This window comes from Epargyreus clarus, unplaced genomic scaffold (genome assembly GCF_041222505.1).
Source record: "Epargyreus clarus isolate Ecla_fem2 unplaced genomic scaffold, WU_Ecla_fem_2.2 ptg000026l, whole genome shotgun sequence".
Lineage (NCBI taxonomy): Eukaryota > Metazoa > Arthropoda > Insecta > Lepidoptera > Hesperiidae > Epargyreus > Epargyreus clarus.
This window is the reverse complement of record NW_027332233.1, coordinates 4,527,552-4,547,192: the sequence shown is the minus strand read 5'-3', so window position 1 is coordinate 4,547,192 and position 19,641 is coordinate 4,527,552. Positions and strand designations below refer to the sequence as shown.

The 19,641-nt window shown below is 37.2% G+C and overlaps 2 protein-coding genes across 2 annotated transcripts; one reads left to right on the top strand and one right to left on the bottom strand.

Annotated features, from left to right (window-relative positions):
* Positions 1 to 4,069: 4,069 nt before the first annotated feature.
* LOC140752947 (uncharacterized) lies at positions 4,070 to 6,667 on the bottom strand. Its single transcript, XM_073087248.1, has 3 exons — positions 6,195 to 6,667; positions 5,798 to 6,110; positions 4,070 to 4,895 (listed from the first exon to the last, which is right to left on the bottom strand). The coding sequence occupies exons 1-3, from the start codon at positions 6,338 to 6,340 to the stop codon at positions 4,092 to 4,094; spliced, it is 1,263 nt and encodes a 420-aa protein (XP_072943349.1). The 5' UTR covers positions 6,341 to 6,667; the 3' UTR covers positions 4,070 to 4,091.
* An 842-nt stretch (positions 6,668 to 7,509) lies between these two features.
* Positions 7,510 to 10,884, top strand: LOC140752945 (uncharacterized). Its single transcript, XM_073087246.1, has 4 exons — positions 7,510 to 9,164; positions 9,369 to 9,562; positions 9,780 to 9,851; positions 9,938 to 10,884. Exons 1-4 carry the CDS (start codon positions 9,064 to 9,066, stop codon positions 10,882 to 10,884), a joined length of 1,314 nt encoding a protein of 437 aa, XP_072943347.1. The 5' UTR covers positions 7,510 to 9,063.
* The last annotated feature ends 8,757 nt before the right edge of the window (positions 10,885 to 19,641 follow it).

The following is a 19,641-nucleotide window of genomic DNA, read 5'->3' as shown; positions in this document are numbered from 1 at the left end:
TATTTCATACGAGACAACATTAAAAATATACCAACCCCGCTGTTTAGTGGGGGGGAAATCCGAGCATTAATGCGCGTATTGTTATTGTGAGTATACATTTTATTATCGATTCAGCATTTAATTTTCATATGTATTTACATACTAAATAAAAGTTAATACGTTGGCCATAGAGCTTTTAAATAGAGCACATCTTCGATCAATGCCTTTATTTTCTTCAAAACTTCCAAGAACCTGACATCCGAAAAATATACAATAACAATATTTAAGGAAAATATCAGCCGTGCATTGATGGGTCTTGACAAACCAAGAAGACAAGGTCAAAATAAGCAGAGTTGCTCAAAAAGACACAAATTTGGAAAATCTCCGTTGGTCGACCATCGTAACAGAATAGTCAGAAGAAGATGCATTCACTGCTATGAAAAGAAAAGAGAAGAAGGTTTGACAAGCGTAGAAGCATGTAAAATAAAAAAGAAAGTCAATACGGTGTACTTACTTTGCCTTTCAAAAACCAGTGTGTGCTCAGAATGTTTTGCTAACTTTCACAGCACCATTGCAAGGCAGTAAGTATGTTAATTTTTTATGAATAATACTAAGTTTCTTATAAATTAAAGTTGTTTTTATGTCTGTGATTAAACGTCTCTAAATTAAAAGATACAGCAACATATTTTTTTAAATTGTCAGTAACAAAATAACCTTTGCCTCTAGTAGCTTTTTTTTCTGTAACAGCAGGCCATGCACTACAAAATTAATAAGAAATTGCGAGATCATAGCGGACCGCACGGCTTGTTAGTAGAAATAAACAGTGAGTCCGCCAGCCGCCCGTATGGCATGCTTAACTCGTTACAGATTTTTCACCGCGGCCTGCACGGGTAGGTTAAGGTGCGGCCGCCAGGGCACCGCATTGCCCGTTGTACTGAAAAAATATATATGAAGGTAGCAGTCAGAGTGTTAATGAAGCAACTCTACTTTGTTTTCATTACTGTGTTTTGGTCTATAGATTGCGTAGCACACATCACAAACACTGAGTAGGCAAAATAATAGAGAAGTAGTTAAAATTTAATCTTTTCTCAAAATAATAGTCATTTTAAAGTTATTGAAGAGGTTTGAAAGCCTTAAGTTCTACTAAAATAGCTAGGATGGGAGTAAAAAGAAAGCACTATAAACAAAAGTTTAAAGCTGAACGGTGCAAAATAAAATAATTTTCTGCCTGGTTAAAAAAGGATCCCAAAGATGAGTATAAAGCAATTGGTTCTATTTGTAATACAAGTATCAGTGCAGAAATTAGTATTATTAAGATACATAGTATCAGCACCAAACATGAACAAAAAGAACATTTGTTAGTGAATTTAACTTCAAAATTATTAATTCAACCTACTCTGGAAATTGTATTTAAAAAGGTGACGACAACGCTTGATGAGAAATATAAAGAAGCTGAAATAAAACTGGTAGCCTTCATAGCGGAACACAAAATAACTCACCAGGTAGCTGACGTCTTATGTGACCTTCTATCCGTTATTTTTACGGATTCAGAAGTTGCAAAAATCTTGAAGTTGAAACACACGAATGCCCATTATTAATAATGTATGTAGTTGGCAGATAAGATGGCGCCACTTTTTACAGAGAACTGTTCTCTACATTCATGCTGCCATCTTATGTCGAAACCACAAATCTCGACGATCGATCCAACAAATACCACCCATTATTCTTAATCTAAATTTGGATGATTTGTATCTGGGAGTGGGAATTTCGAGGCAGTTGGAGTTGCCAGCAATTTCAGGCACGCAAGATATTTTGCAACAGTTCAAAATCAACTGCAGAAAGTTTATCATTAATTCCTGTACAGGTATTAGAAATAGGTACAGTCTTAATGATTCGTTCGGGTGTGGTATGCGCTCGGTGACGGACACAAGTACAGCGCTTACGAATATACTTAGTTTATATTCACGATTTTGAGCGGCGATCGCCGCTGCATGGAAAATGGCTATGAGATCTGAACAACTCATAGCCAATGAGGTGTTGGCGTTTATACGCCACGCCATCGGCACCAAGGATGAGGTCAGCATCATCCAGATCTGCAAAACCAACTTCAAGTGTGAGGAGATCGGCAGTGATAAGATCCTCTTGTTTGAGTCGCCCGGATGAGCGATCGTATGCCTTCCCTCAGGAGGGACGAAAAAGGAGAGAAAGGACTCCAGGACACAATTAATCTCCTTAAGGTGACTGATCCTGAAGACATACCAGCTTTCGTGGCGAAGAACATTCACAAGCTGCCGCCCGTCACGTTCGACCATGTGGATGTAACCAGGATGTTGAAGGACATCACAACGTTGAAGACAAGCCTGGCGGAAGTAGTGCTGAACTTAGAAGCCTCGCAAGATACCATCAGTGACCTACGGGCTGAAATTGCTACATTACGCAATACTGTGATAGTAAGAAGGTCGCCAGAGGTTAATAACGTCGAGACGCGTCGTGGGGCCTGTAACACCTCGTCAGCAAGTTTTCAGTCTGCGAAATTTGACACGACACAGACCGCTGCGCCCGCATGTGGTGACACGTGCGTGCTCCGCCCCGCACCTCCCCTCGCCGAGGTGTCGCCGTGCGTAAACTTGCCACTACCTCGAATTCAAGACCAAAGTGCCTACTACAGTCGCCAATTTTATTTATCTAATTTTACTATTGTGCAAGGATCCTCTAAAGACAAGCTTAATAAAAACACAACCTTTGCATATACCTGGACTGAAAATAAATTTGGTAAAAAAGCTAATCAAATAGCTTCAGCCGTCTATGACCGATTAAATAAAACACATTTATCAGGAATTACTATCATATTACGCTTATTTGCCGACGGATGCGGTGGACAAAACAAAAATAGCATAAGTATGTTATCTAAATGGTTATTGGAAAATGTCTCTGTCAAGTATATTGAAATGATATATTTTTTGAAACTGCAAAGGGACAAGACAAAACCTAAGAAACAAACAATGAAACCAAAACTACCTCAGAATAAGAAAGAGTTTAATTATTATAAAGATAGTGAAGAAATTTATACAGTAGATACTAATGGAAAGTGATTAAATATTATTACTTATGTCTTATACTATATTATAAATAGGTAGGGGAAAGTCGGCACCATTCGTACAGAGGGAGCATTCGTACAGTGCAGGTATCTACATGATCTAATGAAGTGGCGAGTTCGAATTTGTGTGTGTCTCCCTCTAATGGTCGATTTACATCAGACGAGCGAATGCTCATTCTATCCCCACTATATCAAATTATTTTAGTGTAAACAGGCGTAGAGCATTCTTTCGTTGTTCTTAGTGCGTTCGCAAAGATTCTATAGAATATTCTAACACCTCGTTTACACTCAGCCTGAGTGGGCAGGGAAGTGAGCAGGGAAGTGAGCAGCGCGAGAGTGTAAACACGATACTTCCCATGCCATTGCCGCTGCCACTCGCGTTGCCCGGCGCTCCCTCGATTGTCGGTTTTTCGTGCGCGAGTCAAAGGACTGGCAGCGCGAGTGGCAGCGTGTGTTTACATTCAGCCCTCTCACTCACTTGTCACCCGGCGTTCTGAGCGGAAGGACGTGTTGCTTTTTTCTGTCCAATTCTATACGTCAGCATTTACTATGTCGCTAGAGTGGAGTAATGAAAGAGTAATACAGTTTTTGGAGTTGTATGAAAGTGAACGAATAATATGGGATCCACGCGATAAAAATCATAAAATGAAGCATAAAGTACACGATGCGTGGAATCGCATCAGTACTCAAATGAACAATACTCCAATAGAAGAGCTAAAATCGAAGAAGAAATCACTTATGGCTACATTTCGACCACTCTTAAAGAAAAAGAAAGCGTCTATACGTTCCGGAGCAGGTGCTGATGATGTGTTTCAGCCAATATGGTTTCCTTTTGAAACTATGGAAAGATTTTTAGGCACACTGTATGACGTGGAAGAAACAATTAACACGGAACAAAGGGTAACTACCTACATTCAATTATTAAAACACCTTTTTATAATTAAACATTTTTTATTAAAATGATTATTACATTATTTTTATTAGATGATTATTACAACTTACTTAATACTACTATTTAGTTATTTTCTGTATTCAAATTATGAAAATAATGTGCAAATTCAGATCGAATTTCATAAATGTCTCTAGATGAGCGTCTTGGTACACGCGCTATTGGCCTAAGAGCTGAATTGTCTGTGTTGGGTTGATTTTGTCTCCAAGAGCCATCAATATTTACTCCGTCAGCTACGAAATCAAAAGTTCCCGGGGGAGCGTAAATGTTACTAGAGGTTCTACTGTTTATTAAAAAATTATGTAATAAAATACAGGTCATTGTTACTGTTGGTACATTCTCTCTATCGATCTCGATTGGTTTTTTAAATATTCGAAAAACAGTTGTTAAAATACCGAAGACATTTTCTACAATGATACGAGAACTTGAAAGTTTGTAATTAAAAGTGCGTTCCATTGTGTTAAAATGATGATCACCAGGAAAGGGTTTCATTATATGTTTATGTATTGCAAAAGCTCCATCACAAAGAAATACATAGGGTACATCAATTTCTCTTCCGGGTAAGGGCGCGTCTGGTGGCAAATTAATAGTGCCTGTGTCAATTTTTTGCAAGAGTAAACAGTTTTGAAAAATTCCTCCATCACTAATGCGTCCCTGGCCACCAATATCAGCAAAAATAAAACGGTATTCACTGTCAACGAGAGCCATTAGTATGATGCTATATGTATGCTTATAGTTGTAATATTGTGAGCCACTGTGTGGCGGACATTTAATTACAATATGCTTCCCATCTATAGCTCCGACACATCGAGGAAATTTCCTCCTAAATCCCGCTTCTATAGATAACCATTCCGCTGGTGATTGTGGTAACTGAAACAGAAAAAATATATTTATTTAAATTTTCAGAATTATCAAACTGAACATGAGGCACAATCTCCAGATGTCGAACCGCTACTTCAATCACCACCATCATACCAGCAAATCAGTTCGCCGTCACAGTCAGTTCCTTCGCCATCACAGGCAGACCCATCATCGACACCAGTATATAATAGGCCAAAAAAAGGCAAAAAAAGACCAAGCCTAAACATAGATGAGGCTCAAAATAAAATATCTCAGACTTTAGACACTTTGAACCAAGTGTTAAAAGATAAAAGTACTCATACAAATGAAAAGAATGAAGACGAGTGTGATCTTTATGCGAAACTCTTAGCTAAAAGATTACGAAAATATCCCGAGTCAATGCGGGGAAGAATTATGTACCAAATAGATGGGTTACTTTTGCAAAATCCTTATCCAACCATCGACCATCAAGTGTCTTCTCAAATCGTTCATCGGTAACATCATCGCAATCACAGTATTCAGATTACCAAATCACATCAAACCCACCGATTCAACAATCTCAACGTGTTTATATCCAACCAACGGTACAGTCTGACACACCAGTAGAGGTCAGTATCCCAGAAATGAGCCAGGAAATTAATGACATTTCAGCTTCTCCACGCCATGTGATGCTACAAACTTCATCAACACAATATGTCTTGCCACCAAGAGTACTGTCCAGATTCCCGGAAAGAAGTGTTACACCACAAAACCAAATTAATGTGATTGAAAGAGCCTACTGGGATGCTAGCCAGAATTGAATCCTATTATTTTTTTTGTTTACATTGTTTCATTTTATTAGTGATGTCCTGCGCAGAGTAGTTTTGATTATACTTATCATTTGTATAATTTGATATAATAAAACATAATTTTAAAATACTTGTATTACTCACCTTAATTTGGTCCTTGAGAACAGAGTTGATAGCTTGGCATACTTCAGGAATAATTTGCGAAATGGCTGGTGTAGAAACCTTGAATAAGTAGTGGAGACTTTTATAACTATCCCCCGTTGCTAAATATCGTAATGTTAATGCCAAACGTATCTTTGCTGGTATGGGCATTCGCAGTCTGGTTTGCTGTTTTTCAATCATAGGTCCAATTTTATGTAACAAGAATTCAAAATCAGAAGATGACATTCTGCAAAAGTTAGAAAACTCGCCACCATCTTCGGAAGTCAACTCCATAAAAAAAGTATTCATGCTGTTTCTGTAACAAAAATATAGGTAGGTAAGATCATCATTCATATCGTCGAAGTGTATGCACTTATAGGAAGTTATAGTAAGTACTTACGTCGTTCGATTCTGATGAATTTTTTTCATCCACCATCTTCTTTGGCGATAGCGTCTTTTTTTTAGATTTCTTTTTAAAACATTTAAATAATTCATTACACTAAGCAGACATACAGCTGTCGCCGCAACAACCTCAACGTCAGCCATGGTTGCGAGAAGCCCGGTAAAGAAGTATGAGGGTTGAGTGTAAACGACACTCACTCGCGTCGACGCTGCCGCGGCAATATTTCCGGCAGCGCGAGTAGCAGGGGAAGCGGCTGAGTGTAAACGAGGTATAAGAATGCTCGCTCGCTTGATGTAAACGGCGCAAGAGCGCGCGAACAGTTGCTTAGAGCGTTCTAGCGTGTTCGGACGTGCTCGCGCCACTGAGCGGTCTCATCAAAGCGTTCTTGTGTTCTAGCGATTGTTTACGTATCTTATCGATTAAATTATGGATTGGTCTCAAGAAAAATGTTTATTAATGATAGAAGCCTACCGCAATTTCAGAATTTTTAATCACGATTTTAATATTGGCTTTTTTAGACCGAAGAAAGATCTTTGTGACCTATGCGTTGCATACGAAAATGCTCCAGAACAAGAAAAAGTAAAATTATACGCCAGTTACAAGGCTCACCAAGAAGAAAAGAGTTTGAGTAGAATTGAAAAAGATAAAGACATGAAAGAAAGTCAAAATTCCCAAAGCACAAAGATCGTATGTACTTACGACTTACAAGATGTCTTGCCATGCCGTGTAGGAAATTCATCGGCTTTTTTTTATTGAAAGATTGAATTTGAATTAATTTCATTAATATTGAAAGACGAAAAATATATATGTGATATTATCACATTTCTATTTTTCATGATACAATTACGCTTGTGCACTCATACTCACACTAGATTATATGCACGATGATTGACAATTTTTTTTAAAATAATATTTGCACGCTAATACGCTACTGCATATAAGCAGAGGTTATTATGCTTATGGTTATGAGGAGGGGGATTAGGTGTGTTTTCTTTGTGTGCAAATTAGGTTATTATTAAAAAAAACTGTAAACCAAAAAATTGCATGTAAGCCAATTTTTACTATTGATCTTTAATACGATGACGGACGTTTTTTTTATTGGCTTGGCTTATTACTGTTGTTGCATATTTATTTTAGATTTATACGCATAATAATATTATGAATTATAGAGGGAGTCTGGCGGCAGATTTATGTTTTTAAATACGATTATTTCAAAAAGTAATAAACGGTGCGGGGGGAGGGTGGTGTCATTGGAATCAGCGATCGTGCGGATCGCTTAGTCACGATGTCGCAGTGGTCGAGTGAGCATCGCGCGTTCGCCACCGAGGCATTTTTCAAGAGTAACGATTCGTACGTAATTGCTCGTCAACAATTTTGTTCACACTTCGGTATTCGACGGATAAGTGATGGACCGAGTGTGAATTTAATTCGTTCCTGGGTGCAGAGGTTCTGCGCAACTGCTTCGGCTATGAACACCCCACGGCCAGGGCCCAGTCGATCTTCAAGGACTCCCGAAAACATTGAACTGGTTGAAGAAAGTTTGCGTGAAAGTCCGCGACTTTCGATACGGAAAAGGGCAGCGTCACTGGGACTTCCAAGAGCGATTATCCATGAAATTTTAAAAAAGGATCTAAAGTTCCATCCATTCAAAATTCAAATCGTTCAAGAACTGAAAGAAAGTGACTTCGTTTCACGCAAAATTTTTGTGAAATGATGCTGGAGCGTTTTCGAACTGTGAATTCCATTTTTTGGAGTGACGAGGCTCATTTCCATTTAAACGGACACGTTAATAAGCAAAACTGCCGTTACTGGTCTCCAAGATCCCATAACCCTCGACTGAAACACCAAAAACCATTGCATTGCTCGAGGCTAACTGTTTGGTGCGCCTTATCCACGAATGGGATAATTGGACCATTTTTTTTCGAAAATGCTCGGGGCCAGGCGACAAATGTCAATAGTGAGATTTATCGACGCATGATTACAGATTTATTTTTGCCGAACCTGCGAGCTCACCCATCGTTCTCATCCCACACGTGGTTCCAACAGGATGGTGCGACCGCACATACGGCCAGAGATTCGATGACTTTGCTTAGGGAAGCTTTCCCTCAAAAACTGATCAGTCGCTTTGGGGACATCCCGTGGCCACCAAGGTCCCCCGACTTGACTCCTATGGATTTTTAGGGCTACCTTAAAGAGAGAGTTTACATTAACAATCCCCGAACTCTTGTGAACTTAAAAGAAAACATTCGACGAGAAATCAGCACCATTGAACCAAGTTTACTGCAGCGTGTGGCGCGGAACACGAGGCTCCGTTTTGAACAGTGTTTGCAACTCGACGGAAGACATTTGGATGAAATAATCTTCAAAAAATGAAATCCGCATTATTATTCTGTCGTTCAATAGTTTAATTAAAACGGTATATCAAATAGTTATTTTTTTATTTAATTTTGACTTGTATTACAGTGACCAAATCGAGAATGGAGAGGCACAGCCGTAAGTACATTATTATTGTATTACATATATACGCGTGTATAATGTATTGCAATAAAATACATTTAAAACATTGATTTTAGTTCAACAAGTGGAGGAAACGTGCCTGAACGAAATCGGGGACGCGGACGCGGACGCGGGCCTGGACGTGGACGCGGACGCGGACGTGGACGTGGACGCGAACGCGGGTGCGGACGTGGGCGTAATAGCCTGGAGAGGAACCTCTACCATAAATATAATAATAATTGTGCTTTCGGTGACTGAAAATATATTTCTGTCTAGATTAGTTCTCTATAGCAGGGCATCTTATTTTTGCAGGTTGGAGTTAATAAATATCAGAGCGCAGAAAGCACTGACTAAGCGCCGACTTAACTCCATGTCCGCTGAAGTTCGAAAGGAGTTTGTACATCGCAAGCGACAAGTTGAGCTTCAGCGTGTACTCCTCCCTAACGCACCTCCACGAAAGCGACAAGCACGGTAATTAAAATATTATACGTTATAAATTATACGTATTTTAAGGGGGTTAAGGGATAGAAAGGGACAAAACGTATCCTATGTTACTTTCCAGCCCCTCAACAATCTCCTCATAAAATTCCACCAATCCGTTGCTCCGTTTTGACGTAAAAGACGGACAAACAAACAAACTTTCACAATTATAATATTAGTATGGATTGTCCGCAGGAGGCCATCCCCGGATCGTGACCCTTGTCCGCTTTTAGAGCCCGAAGAGAGAGAAGTCGAGATCGAGCACGAGCTCGAGACCGAACCCTCTAAAATCGAGCTCGAGACCGAGCCCGAACCCGAACCCGAGCCCGAGCCCCAACCCCAACCAGATATTGACCCCGAGCCACAAGTTATCGAATACGAAAATATGGGTACGCCAGAAGCGGATACAGTTCCGAATTCACCCTATAGCTCGCCAAGCCGACTCTCAACTAGACTAGATTTAGAGTTGGCTTCACGGAGACCTAAGAAGAGGCATTATCGTACCTCTTCATCGTCGTCCGACTAAGTAATATTCACAAAATTGTATAATCATTCACGTAATCACGCTGATATTTTCTCTTAATACGTCTTTCTCTTTTTTGATAGATTTCATTATCGTGGGGGCAGAGGTCGAAGTGAAAAGTCGATCGGCCAAAACCTCACTTAGAACTTCTATTAGTAAGTATTAACTGCGTTCCGCTTTTTAACTCATTGAAGAATAATCTAGTAGTCGCATTACCTAATACGTATTTTATTTATTTCAGATGCTACCGACGCTGCTTTTGACAGGACTGTTGAAAACTGGCTGCAAGACGAGGACAGTGACGATGACTTGGACGTTAACTTTGACGACAACGACATTTATATACCGTTCATCCGTAGCGCAGCGACTGAACCTGCATGTGACGCTGACATGACCGAATTAGAGACTCAAGTGTTACGGACTGAAGACGAACTAAATGACCGAATTTTACGTGACTTAGTAACTGACCAAGACCACTACAACTTTGACTGGAAGAAGGATAGGAAAAATTTTACTGGACGACGAGAGATTTTTACAGGGATTTCCGGACCGACTTTTGACCGGACAAACAAGACCCCCGTTGACATTTTTTACAAAATGTTCGATATTCATTTCATCGACCGACTTTGCACTGAGACGAACCCCTATGCAGAACAAAAGATAGCTCGTTTAACAGCGGAGAACAAGATGCTTCCAACATCGCGTCTGCATAGATGGACTCCGACTAATTGCGACGAAATGATTACGTTTTTAGCAGTGTTGATTCTGCAGGGTCTGTACCCTCTTCCAGAGGAAGAGAAATACTTCTCTTTCAACGGTTTTGGTACAATGCCATATTTTTCTCGGATTATGTCGTATAATCGATTCACACTGCTGAAATCATTATATCACTTCGTCGATAACGAGACTTTGACTGACAGGACTAAACTGGGTAAAATACAACCAGTATTGGACTACCTAAATGAGAAATTCTCAACATTATACATGCCATCCCAAGAGATTGCCATTGATGAGTCTCTCTTAAAATGGCATGGGCGATTGAGCTTTGCTCAAAAAATTGCCACTAAAGCTGCCCAAGTTGGTGTCAAAACATATGAGCTTTGCGAGTCTCACAGTGGCTATCTTTGGAAGTTTTTTGTATATGTTGGGAAAAATTCTCAAGGTACACCGACCGATAACCGTCGCTGACGATGAAACTACTGACGGACCCGATTATGAGACTACTGACAGACCTGATGACGAGATAATTGAACAGCCCAATACCGAGACGATGGAACATACCAATGACGTGACAATTACACAAGATAACACTACTGACCGACCAGATGTTGCTTTAGTACGACCTACCAATGCTACCGCTAAAATTGTTTTTGATTTAGCGGAGCCAATACTTAACCGTGGACACACAATAATAATGGATAATTTCTACAACAGTCCATTGTTATTGCGTTGTCTGAAACTACATAAAACTGACTGCTACGGAACATTACGTTTAAATCGTGAATTCATGCCTGATTCGCTCAAAACTATTACAAAGACTGATTTACGACAGGGCGAGGTAGTAACGAGCTACAGTTCGGACTTGTCAGTGATGGTATGGCGAGATGCTTGGTTTGCATGATCTCTACATACCACCACTTACAAGTCGGAACTCAAAACAAAGACAACCGACTAACTTACAAACCAAAAATTGTACTAGACTATAATAAGGCCATGGGGGGAGTTAATAGAAAAGATCAGTTTCTGTCTGCTCAACCCGTGGAAAGAATTAAAAATAAGGTATGGTATAAGAAGGTCTTCTGCAGATTGCTGAGCACTGCTGTATTTAACGCTTTTGTGATATTTACATCGCAGGGCTCCAAAATGTCACACAGAGAGTTCCGCGTTCGTTTGGCAGAAGACCTCCTTAAAATACATAGACGCATCGACTTGACTACTGAACCTCGACTTTATATGAACAAAACTGAACCAGGACAGTTGACTCTACGTTCAAACGACCGACCAAAAGTTGATACCGACCACTTCCCCATACGATCCAATATTAAAAAAGTTTGGAAAATCTAAAAGTGCACGACTCATAATGCTCATTTAATTATGAAATATAAAAAAAAAAAAAACTTAAGTCGTTCAAAATTAATTGCCGAAAAAACAGCTGTAGTAGGAAGAAGGTACTGCACAAGCAACCCTGGTGGAATAAATGTACATAATATCTATAGATATACAGTCTTGTAGTTTTCGTTTTTTATTAATTGCAATTAAACGACACTGAATTAATTACTCATTCGCATTCAGTGACCTACAATCGTCGATTAGAATAAAAAAAAAAAAAATAATTCATATGATGGATTTTTTCACAAGTTACAGTGTTTTCAGGTTTCACAGATGACGGACAGGAAAATTTTTTGACCTATTTTGGTGTTTTCTTCCAATTCTATTGCAGTAAATCAATTTTTAAAAAGTATGGAATTAATCTCCATTAAATTATCTCGACAATAGTATGCAAAATATCTTGATTCCGTGAACTATCAAGGCTATAATAATAAAAATAGCCGCCAAAATGAAGCGAAAAAAATTTTTCGATCGTAAAGCACTCTCTGATGCTTCGCATCATGAGTCGTGCAAAAGCGCGTTGCTGGATGTGCACGCGTCGGAAAAGAGATACTAGGACTATATGGAAATGTATTGAATGCAATATAAGTTTGTGTATTGAACACTGTTTTAGAGAATACCACAAATAACCGTGACCGACTGACTGACATAGCATGTGACTGACCGACTGACAACTTTCACATTTCTTAATCTTATATATAAAATTCTCGTGTTACACAATGTTAGCTGCCTTACTCCTCCGAAACGGCTTTACTGATTTTTACCAAATTTTTTATGCATATTCAGTAGGTCTGAGAATCGGCTACTATCTATTTTTCATACCCCTAAGTGATAAGGGTTGCTCACCCTTAACATTTTTTTTTAATTTTTGGACAATTTTTTTTGTTTTTATTTTTTTATAATGTGGCATTAAAAATACATACAACCCTAAATTTTTACCTTTTTAGCACCAACCACTATTTATTAATAGCCATTTTAGTATTTTTTTGTCTACGCTAGAAATTACCTAGAAATAATTTATATGGCATAACAACGTTTGCCGGGTCAGCTAGTATTATATAATTTAATATTATACATAATAATTAATATAATAATTAATATACTTATATTGTAGATAATAATAATAAAAAATGTAAATGTGGTTGATTAAAAAATCTGAATCTATTTGTGTTTCATTGAAATAAACGTCACGTGTGTAAAGAACCTTATCTGGGCGGCCATCTTGTCATTATATTTATCGTCGCTCAATGCCCGGGGCCTCTTGATGAGTACTTGACTTTGTTTAGATTTTGTTGACAGAAAACTAAATATTTATATTTAGATATTAGTGTCATTTGAAAGGATATATAATGTACAATAATATTTTAAACTAATTGTACCTAATAACTTTTATGTTTTTTTTTTGTAAAACTCGAAATAAAAAATAATTACGAGTTTTTTTTTAATAAATCCATTTTCCAGCTTTTTTTCCGTCTATTATTAGTAATTTTAGCTATTTATTTTAGGCTAATTTAAATTTTATATTCTTTGAACTTTCTGTGAGTATTTTTTATCGAACATAGCTCTCTTACTTTTTTAGTAGTAATCGTTTTCGTTGAACTAGTCGCGAGCGCTTAAAAAAAGTAAAGTGACATTTGTTGAGTGGACAGGTGAGGCGAGTGTCACGCGCGGGTCTTGGACAGTAGAGTGGCTAATTACTACGCTAATAAGAATGATTAAATACATAGGTGATTAAGTCGTTGTGATATCACAAGTCTGATTAAACTTAGAATTCAGATAGGTAGTTACTAGATCTAGAAGCATTGGTACTGAGCCCAAAGTTAGTTTTAATTATAAGTAAATATTAACTTAAGTTTTAACCTAGTTACCATTTTCATTACATTACATTTCTTGTTTTTTTTTAGTACACTATGTAGAAATGTTGAGAAGTACAAAGTATATTATGTTTATTTTGAAGAATGTTGATCTTTTTCTTTCGTTAATAACAGTCCATATTTCTGATCTAAAATAAAACTATATAACAATTTGTTCATGTTTTCTTTTTACCTTAGTGTGACAATGGTATGACATAACTACAGTTACAATTGTTCGTTAGAGCCACAACGTCACTTTTGAGGGGCTGAAAAAGTTTAAATAATTGTATAGAATATTGTTTACAATATTAAGGGGTCATTATATATCCAAGAGTAAAGTTAAAAGTCGACGTTGTAGTATGAGTTATTAATCTTATCTATATAGATAAACTTTGACACCTCACACAACAATGACTTTATAAGATTATAAAGTCATTGGTGTGTGAGGTGTCAAAGTTTTAAATGCTTCTCCTGAAAAACTACATTTTTACATAAGTGACACTGTTGCACCGGGGGTGCGATATCCTGAAAACTGATTTTTTTTTATTTTACTCTTCCTAATATCCTTATAACCCAATTAATGTAGGGAAATAGCGAAAGTATGATTTTTTTTTAAGGTAAAATTTTCCACCAAGAATAGAATAAAAGAATAATTGACAGAAATAAGTGCATCAGACTTAAACATAAAGACAACCAAGAAATTCTAGCTGTTAAAGCAGGGAATCAATTTTTGCTGAAGCAGTGGAAATTTTTTATGAAAATAGAAAGAGCATGAGAAAAAAAAGAAAATCCTGAAAAAAAGGCAGGCCCAAAAGTTGTAAAAACAAATATGCTAAGAAGATAGATAGATAGATTGATAGAAATAGACTCTGACTGACTTTACCACCATCAAACGATCACATAAATTACAATTGCTGTGTAGTAATTCTATATATTTTACCAATGAACTACTGGCCAGTCTCCAATGTGGTCCAAAGTTACCCATTAATGTATTTTGAGTGTATTTTGAGCACCTGTTAGTAACGGGTGCTCACAATACACTCATCAATGGGCCGTTACATATTAAAATGTGTCAACTGTGCAATAATATTACTTCAAAATCAGAAATTGACATCTTCTTCCGCATTATCAATATAAAGAAGTGTATAAAATCAAAGAGGTTGTTAATGCAGCACTGCAAAAAAAGACATGTCACCAATATGTTCAAAATACGAATTAGAACCAACTTTATCATGCCTTGTAGTGATTTTTATAACTTAAAAAAATATAAAGGCACAGTGCCTTTATATTTAGCTTCAAATCTCCGTACTTAGCGTGCCAAGAGTATTCGCAATTAACGCGATTAAGATTATTTTATCGCACCATCTCCATATCTGCTCTTGCATTATCCCAATTCACACCTGTTGATCTTGCAATACGCGAGATACGGTTGGTGGAACAAATAAAACGCACAGGTAAGACCAACTACCTACCGCAAGGTTCGAGAGGCCAACTCTTGTTGTGAAACTCCTTCATCTTGCAAATATAGTGGCGATTAACATAGCTGACATGTACAACAAACAGGACAGGGCGAACACCGGCGCATCATCATCCTGTAGCATCTACACCGACGGTAGTAAGCAGGATATTGACTTGGTAGGTGCAGCGTCTGTATGTATGCTTCTATTAACACACACTAATACAAGATCACGAAAAAACTTAAAACACAAAGTAGCTGCAGCATCTAAAAAAGAAGAGCTTATCAGTGGAGCGTGGGCAAAGATAAATAACTATAGGATACGGGTTGCGTGGACTACACAAAATGACTAAAATATGAAATAAGGTGTCAAAGAGGTACAATACAATGTACAAAACAAATTTGACAAATTGGGGATGACGTATAAATCGATGAATCGATTTTCGGGGCCAAAAATACGATTATTTAAATCGATCCCTAGTAACAAATCGATTCAGTCAATCGATACTTCATCCTAGAAAATCGAAATTAGACCTTTAGGAAGTTAATTTAATATAACAAACTTTGATCACTAGCTATGACCCTTAATAGATCGAAAATCAATTTTTGGAATAACGAATCTATAGACCTCGATTTTATCGTGAATCGATTTGTCACATGTCGAGTTGAATAGATTCAAGAACCCATCTTTTTCGGAAAAAATAGCATCCCTAGCCCCTGGCGCACAACTAGCGATCTCAATTAGAAATTTATACCAAATGAAGGAAACATTAATAAATGAAATTATAATAATGAAAGTACAATAAAGTTAGGCTGAAAGTCAAAAACCCAAGGTCGTAAAACACTATTTAAAAGAAAAGAACAACTGGCGATCTTGGTGTTGCTAGCATGTCAAAACTACCAAAAATAATATATTAAGATTATATTTATCAATGTATATTCATATTTATATCACATGTTTAATACACATAACTGATATATTTTTTTTTACACTAACAACGTAAGATCTAGTTTTAATTTGGCTTGATGTTATTAAATTTTCTTATAAACTAAAAAATATTAATTCCATAAATATGACAATATATCAGAGATTGCTTCGCGTATATACAATCTTTCCGGGAGTTGTTTAAAAGGCAAGATATGAGATTTTATCTATATACGAGAAAAATATTATACAGTTGGCAACCCTGGCTTTCATAGACTATTATAGAGTAGCCCATCGTTTTTTTGGCAATGTTGGCGATATATCATTTTGAGTTTTGACTTTTGAAGGCTTGCTGATCTTTACTTTGACAGACTAAATTTAAAATTCTTTGTTTCTTTGTACTCTTTTTAACACGCTTTTATTATTTATTCTTGTGAATTGTGAATGGTGTAATAAAACTTACGTCGTTGGGTCCTCTGGATTCCATAAGGTTCCATGGACCATTCCCAAAGTTTTACAAATATCACAAATGATAAACACAATGACGTTATTAATCTTAATTTTTCCATCGTTATTTCGTAAAGTTTTAATTAGGTCTTGTGTGTTTCGTTTATGTCTTTATGACCGTTTCGGCCAAGCTAATCAACTTTTCGTAATGTCGTAGGGTTAAACATCTAGATTGTGTGCGCCTTTTGGCGAAACGTCAGTGGGCGCGTGGTGAGCATTTTGCCGCTCCTTTTTGGCCTTTTTAACCCTAGAAAGATAATCATATTATGTAGTACGGAAAAGATACTCATGCATCATACATACGTAATTGACTCATGGTTTTTTAGTTAGTCGTAAGTCTAAGTATATTAATTTATTTCAAACAATTATATGTGCCCCATGGATTGGGCACATTTGAAAGCCCTAGGGGCAGTTTTGAAAAACCAGGGTTATATGGAAACCTTAGAATATAATGAACAGTTTATTTATGTTATTTGTATCTTATATTATTATAGTACTCGTTCATTTATTTCTTAGAATCAAGAAGCGAACAATTCAATAACTATCAATTGAATAGACTTGATAAAACTCTGGACGGCCTGGGACAGTCTTTAACAAAGGTAACAAACTTATTGTTATAACTTAATGTAAATAACCTTAATGAGAACAAAAAATAATTATTAAAGGAAACAACATCAATACTTTTTAGTAGTTATTAGTTACTTGACCCATCTTAAAGTCAAAATTTAAATTTAATGAAGCAGCTGTATGTAAAGTTCCTGAAGTAGAATATGGTTTTGGAAGTTTCTTTACAACATCCGTGATAGGTACAAATGATTGATCTTTATCAGGGAACCGAACCTGCTTTTTCATGAAAGAAACTAAAGACATACTTCCGTCTTTCCTTTTGGCAGATTGACATTTTACCAATATACAGGGTGAATTTTCAAATAGGCCTTCAGGGCCAAATCTTAAACTGCCAATTCACAAGCCTGCCTCAAGCATCTCATGCGACTTTCAGTTTTTACTTGGTTGTGACTAAGATTATCACGACGAACGTCAACAGCCAGTAAAACTTGCCATCCTTTTTTTCTTTTTGCTTGAGGTCCTGCGGCATCGATACTACTGTTACTTGAACGTCCTCTAGTGTATTGACACAGCACCATAAGTACATAGTACATCAGCAAGCTCTGTCCTAAACTCTGCCAGATTCATCAGTTTTCTCGGTTCCAATCCCTTTTTGGTCTCAACCAATTTGTATAGAACCCAAGAGTTTATTATTGCGACGTCTAGAAGATGGTAGAAAATTCTCATATACCACTTTCTGATTTTTACTTTTATTCTGTATCTGCCCAAAAATAAATCCATGAGATCAACGCCTCCCATATGGGCGTTGTACTCCTTGACAATTTTTGGGCAGTCTATAGAGATCTTTTTCTTTTCGGCTTTGTCATACCGTTCTATACTCTCGACTGGTTCAGTGCCTACATAAGTGGAGAGCAGTACCACCTGCTTATTATCTTTCCAGCAAACAGACGCAATATCTACTCCATCGACATGTGTAGTAAATTCCACATACGACCCTCTAGGTACTTGTTTCTTCATCACGTCCTGTTTTGAAGGTAACTTACAATTTTTACCGAGTCGGTTTCTTTGCACAGTGCCTACACATTGAATACCTTCCTTGGCAAAATAGTACATCAAGGGCAATGAAGTATAGAAATTATCATCGTAAATAATGTGATTGCAATTTCGGGGAATTATTCTTGTAAGTTTTATGACTGAGTGTGACACAACTCCTATATCGGGCTCATTAGGCAAACAATCTTCTTTTTCTTTACCAGAATAAATAATAAAGCAATATGCAAAACCTGTCAGTGAACATAAAACAAATAACTTGAAGCTTGTTGGGTAAGTATTGTTTCAAGTAATGACTCATTTTGGTAGAACACATCTGTTCATCAATGGACAAACGTTGGGTAAGTGGAATACTGGAGAACTTTTCATTCAAATGGTCTATTATTGGACGAAGTTTATGAAGTCGGTCATGCTGGGGATGGTCTATTGGTAAATTATTATTATATCATTGAAGTGAAGAACACGTCTTATTTTCTCAAGTTTATTGACAGGCATCGCTTTTATTATCGCCTCAAACCCATGCTTGTTAGCCCAATAACAACGTACACTAGGATAATGGTAAACGCTCATGTAAATCAATATTCCTAAATACTTACTCAATTCTCCAAGTGTAATAACTTCGGGCTGATTAGTGTACAGCGTACCTGTTTGTCTCGCTTACAATATGTACTAAAAACTCTTCAGAGAAAAAGTATGAAAAATACTGAAACGGTGTGTGAAAATTCATCACACATTCAGGATAAACTTCTGAGCCACGAAAGGTAGTTAGATTTTCATTATATATCATCGGCTGTCTTTTCCATATCAGTCTCTGAATATCTAAGGTTTGCATGGGTATAATACAACTATTTGATCATAGAGCATCGTCTACAATCAAAGGAGGATCGGGAAGAACTTGTCGTTTTAAGTATTATTATTGCCCGCAGCGCCGTCATCATCACTTTCCAAAACATTAACAAATCTTGTTGGGTAGGATAAAAATCATCGCCATCTGATTCCAAATCATCTTCAGAAATAGCGCCATTTTCCAACTGCCGCAACCAAAATTCAACGTCGTCGTCTTTCCGATTATTTTCAGACATATCTATAACTCTTAAATGCATGACCTTTTATTTTTAATTTGAAAAAAAAATGTATGCATGCATTAATTAGTTTTTTTTTTGTGTTTTTTTCATTAAAGCAATTTTTGCTTTTTTTAGCACATAAATGAACTTTACATTTCGCACACATTATTACAGTCTTCAAATTGCAAGCTGGAAATATACATCTCATCCTATTAGGTGTTCTTACTTGTTCATGGCCCACGCCATCTAGTATCACGTCTAATGGGGGTAAAACTTGACAGGGCCTTCCTTTCCGTATCTTGGGAGGCGGGGCAGCTTCTTCAGTTGACGTAGATCGTGGGCGATCCCTAGGTATAGGTGCGGAATATTTACAAAGTGTGTCTGCTAACTCAGAACGAAAGTCTGCAAGATTCA